At 33.1% G+C, this 4,093-nt stretch overlaps 1 protein-coding gene across 1 annotated transcript in view; it reads right to left on the bottom strand.

Annotated features, from left to right (window-relative positions):
- Positions 1 to 254: 254 nt before the first annotated feature.
- Positions 255 to 4,093, bottom strand: part of ANKRA2 (ankyrin repeat, family A (RFXANK-like), 2) — a 27,357-nt gene continuing 23,518 nt past the window's right edge. The window contains exons 4-8 of the mRNA XM_012664488.1: positions 2,702 to 2,802; positions 2,061 to 2,186; positions 1,685 to 1,751; positions 1,081 to 1,161; positions 255 to 498 (exon numbers count right to left, since the gene is read on the bottom strand). Of these exons, the coding sequence (XP_012519942.1) occupies positions 443 to 498; positions 1,081 to 1,161; positions 1,685 to 1,751; positions 2,061 to 2,186; positions 2,702 to 2,802 (431 nt within the window). The 3' untranslated portion in view covers positions 255 to 442. The remainder of the gene's footprint in view (positions 499 to 1,080; positions 1,162 to 1,684; positions 1,752 to 2,060; positions 2,187 to 2,701; positions 2,803 to 4,093) is intronic.

Below are 4,093 nucleotides of genomic sequence, written 5' to 3'. Positions count from 1 at the left end.
TATAATATAATTTTGTAAACAATCACACTGTGCACTTTTTAATTCAACAATAACAAAAATTTTTTTCTAGGAATTTATATCAAACCCTATATAAAGTCAATGGGTTAATACAAGAGTGAAGATGAATGGGGTAGAATAAGCTCTGAAAATGTCAAATTACAGCACTTGATACAAAGACAGATAACCATCTGTACCATAAAAATTTACATGCCATGAAACATTAATTTATAATTTTAAATATACAGTAAAACACATTTATAAAAAAAGTATTAACATTAAATTTATTATAAACCAGTGAATAGCTCAGAGAAATATTTATTAAAACTTACTAAAAATCAGTAAATATTGCAACTGAGGTAAAAATTTGTAAGTAAACAAAACTATCATTTATAAGGACCAAAAGGTAAACGAAAGGGCAGACAACATTTTCTGATGACTATGTCTACTCCTTGATATTCTGAAGCAGCGTCAACAAATGTGACTCAATAACCTGTTGAACTAGAACAGATAGGCAATCAAGATCATAGCATATTAACTACAAAATTTTTTTAAAACTATCAAATTCAACTTAACATCCCCAATTTTTTCCTAAAATAAAGTTATTTCTAATAACTTTATTATTGCCTCATAGTCTGAGGGCGATAATACAACAGAATACTTTAAAAACTTAAAACTTAGTCTGTCACTGCCTTAGTAATTGTCCAAATTACTGGACTTCCTGTGTCTTGCTTTCTAAATTTCTGAGACTGAAGGAGAGTCCAGAGTACAAGGTTGTTCTATAAAAAGTTTGCTATTGAAATATTAAATAAATCTTATAAATAGGTTTGCTATCAAGATATTAAATAAATCTTGTATATAGGTGTGCATGTATCCTCCAGTAACTAATTATTTGAGTTGGTGAAAAGTATAATAACAAACTCATTTCTAGACTTTGTAGAAATCTGTTGACTTTTCCCATAGTTCGAAGTATATGTCAGCAGTTAGGATAACATGTTTTATGACTACAGGTGATAAAAATGCCTTGGACCACTGGCTTATACTATTTACAGAGATGAAACCCAAGAGTTCTAAAATACTTACCACTTCTGTAGCCCAGGGCTACAGCTAAATCCATAGAGTTATATCCAGAGTCAGTTTCTATTGTTGGGTCAGCTCCATTTTCTATACCAAAATAGAAAGATCTACATAAATAAAATAAAAATGTGGATATCTTTGTCTATTACTGGCTCATATGCAAACAGCTGGACAGATTTTCAGCAAACTTGGAGAACATTTTCAGGATGGTCTGACAATGTACAGAGTATACAGGGTACACAGAATTTACTTTGGTGAATTGGAGGGAAGACACTTCAAACAGGCATCCTCTAGAACAGCTGAAACTCATAAACAACTAAAAACAAAGCTTGTGCATAAAGACATGGCAAAGAAAACAACGGTGGATTCAAATGTGACCCCCAAATGAAAGCAACAAAGACAAAAGGCCCAGCTGCAGATGTGGTGTGTGATGAAGCTGCTTCTCATGTGAGCAGCTCCATGGTGGCAGGTGCTCTAGGAGTGAACAGCAGCAAGATTAATGTATTTAACAATAGTCAATGCTTGTGAGTAATACCAGGGGAGACCAGTTTCAAAAGATAAAAGTCCTTGCATGGCATTTTCTAAATAGTTTTCATTTTTATCTGCTTACCTAAGAGCATCTTTACACATTTCACATGATTTCCATGTACAGCATAAAGCAAAGGTGTTCCTCCATTCTGCAAACGGAAAATGTAATTGAGAGTTTTTCAGGGTGAGCAAGATTCAAATAATTTAATGCTGCTGTGAGAAGTTTCGCTAAGAATTAGGCACGTAACAATTTAAGGAAATTTTAGTATTTTGGGACAAAAACTTAAATCAGAACTAATAATTGAGCTTATGACATTAACTTTTTCTTCTAGGTATTTAGTTTGTCAATTAATTATTCTTCTTTATCTATTTTATAATAAAATTTATTATGTCTCCCCCAAACCAAAGAAATTCTAGAATTTGTTACAGTAATTTAAAATTCAGTATCATAGACTCACCCAATCATATTCATTTACATCAACTCCACAGTCAAGCAGCATTTTGACAATATCTGTGTAGCCTTTACTGCAGGCCAATGACAGTGCACTTTCTCGACCTTTCCCTAAAAGCTGGGGATCAGCACCCTGGAGTGGGAAGTGGAGATAAAAGACTTTTTGATTAATTTAAACAAGAATATTTTCATTTCTGTCAATAATAATTACAGTTCAACACTAAGTCAGGTAATGTTCTGGGGTTAATAAAGAAATAATGGAAACTTTGATTCATGGATGCTCTTGTTATTAAGATTGTCTGGATGCCTTCCTTCCTTCCTCCTCTGTTGATCTTAATCCTAACTATCCTTTCACTCTGGAATCAAATCACAGCTCCTCCATGAAGCCTTCTCCTACAAAGCTGACAGTACGCTCGTTCTCATTGTGCTTAGAGGGGGCTGGGCATTAAATTATTTCTCACCGTTTCACGTATGATTGGTCTTGCCTTTCCAACTAGATTGAAGTTCCACAAGAATATGAAAAGCATTAAAATTTTTTTTGTATCCTCTACCATTATATCTAGCTGACTGGAGATACAAAAACTTTACTAAAGGCTTAACTGAGCTTAAGTAACTGTACATATACATTTTCTGAGGCATTTTCCTTACATTCTGAAGTAGAAACTCTACCACAGCTATTTGCCCGTGTGCTGCAGCCCACATCAGAGGAGTAAATCCTTCTTCATCCGTGTGATTGATAACATTTTCTATTTAAAAGAAAAGCAATTTTTGTGATCTAATTTAACAACCACATATTAATATCACTCTGAAAATACTGGCATTCCAAAGAGTTGATTATATTACTCAATGAAGTTCACTTTGTGTGGACTTTCGTTCACTGAAGTCCTATTACATGTTGCAATTTGCAGTCTGAATGTATTAAAATGTGCCTCAGTGTACATAACTGAGTTCATATAGCATATCATTTAAAGTACAAGACATGACAAAGTGCACAAGGCAGTCAACAGAATATTGGTCTCAGAATCAGGAAACCAGAGTTTGAATCCTGGCTCTGCCTCTTTCTAGCAATGTGACCCTGGACAAGTCACTTAATTTCTCCAATGCACAGAATACCTTGCTTACCTCAATGTGTAGTTTGAAGGATCACAATAAAAATGACCTTATATGTTAGCCCTTAGCATTACATAAGTATGTATCATTATAAAAACTCTTAATATCTTATTAAAGCTATCTTCCTATAGCTAACAATGTTGCTTGTGAATTTCTCTCGTTTTTGTGTTTTGCTAACACAATATAATGTGAATGAAGAGTAAATAATCTGAAATACGGTACCATGAAGTCCCACCTTGAGCCCCATTTTATTCTCTAGATTTAGTCTACTAGTTATAAAGTCCATAGCCTTTCCCCTAAATTTATTTAGTAGACTGGGAATGAAACCTTCAAATATTTATAAACAAACAGAAATATATTGTTTAAGTAAGTTTTTCTTGTAAGAGAATGACATGTTTAAGAAAAACAAAACTCTTTGACCATGCCTCCTGTATTCAATAAACAATGCTGGGACAATTGGCTAACTTTCTGAAAAATGAAAATAAAAATGAAGCACAATCTTTACCTCATTATACCAAAACATATTCTATATGAGTCAAAGATTGAAATATAAAAGGGAAACCACATTAGTTCTAGAATAAGGAATGGGTGAATTTATTTATAATCTTAGAATGGGAAATCCTTTCTAAGCAAGACATAAGACCCAGAAGTCACAAAGAAAAAAATAAATTTACCACTCAAAAATGTTAAGCCTTTGTTTGAGAACATCATAAAGGAAGTCAAAGGAAAAACGACAAGCTAGGGAAAACTATACGTAACAACGAAGAGCTAATTTCCTTAATTTTGATGGAGTTCATATACCAACATATAGCAGGCAGTTCACACAAAAAGAAATTCAAATAGACCCTAATTTTAGAAATATAAGTAAAACCACTATGAGATACCATTTTTCACCTATCAGATTAGCAAAAATTAGACTCTGATAGTATC

This window comes from Propithecus coquereli, unplaced genomic scaffold (assembly GCF_000956105.1).
Source record: "Propithecus coquereli isolate 6110/MARCELLA unplaced genomic scaffold, Pcoq_1.0 Scaffold9, whole genome shotgun sequence".
Taxonomy (NCBI): Eukaryota; Metazoa; Chordata; class Mammalia; order Primates; family Indriidae; genus Propithecus; species Propithecus coquereli.
This window is presented reverse-complemented; position numbering and strand designations above follow the sequence as displayed.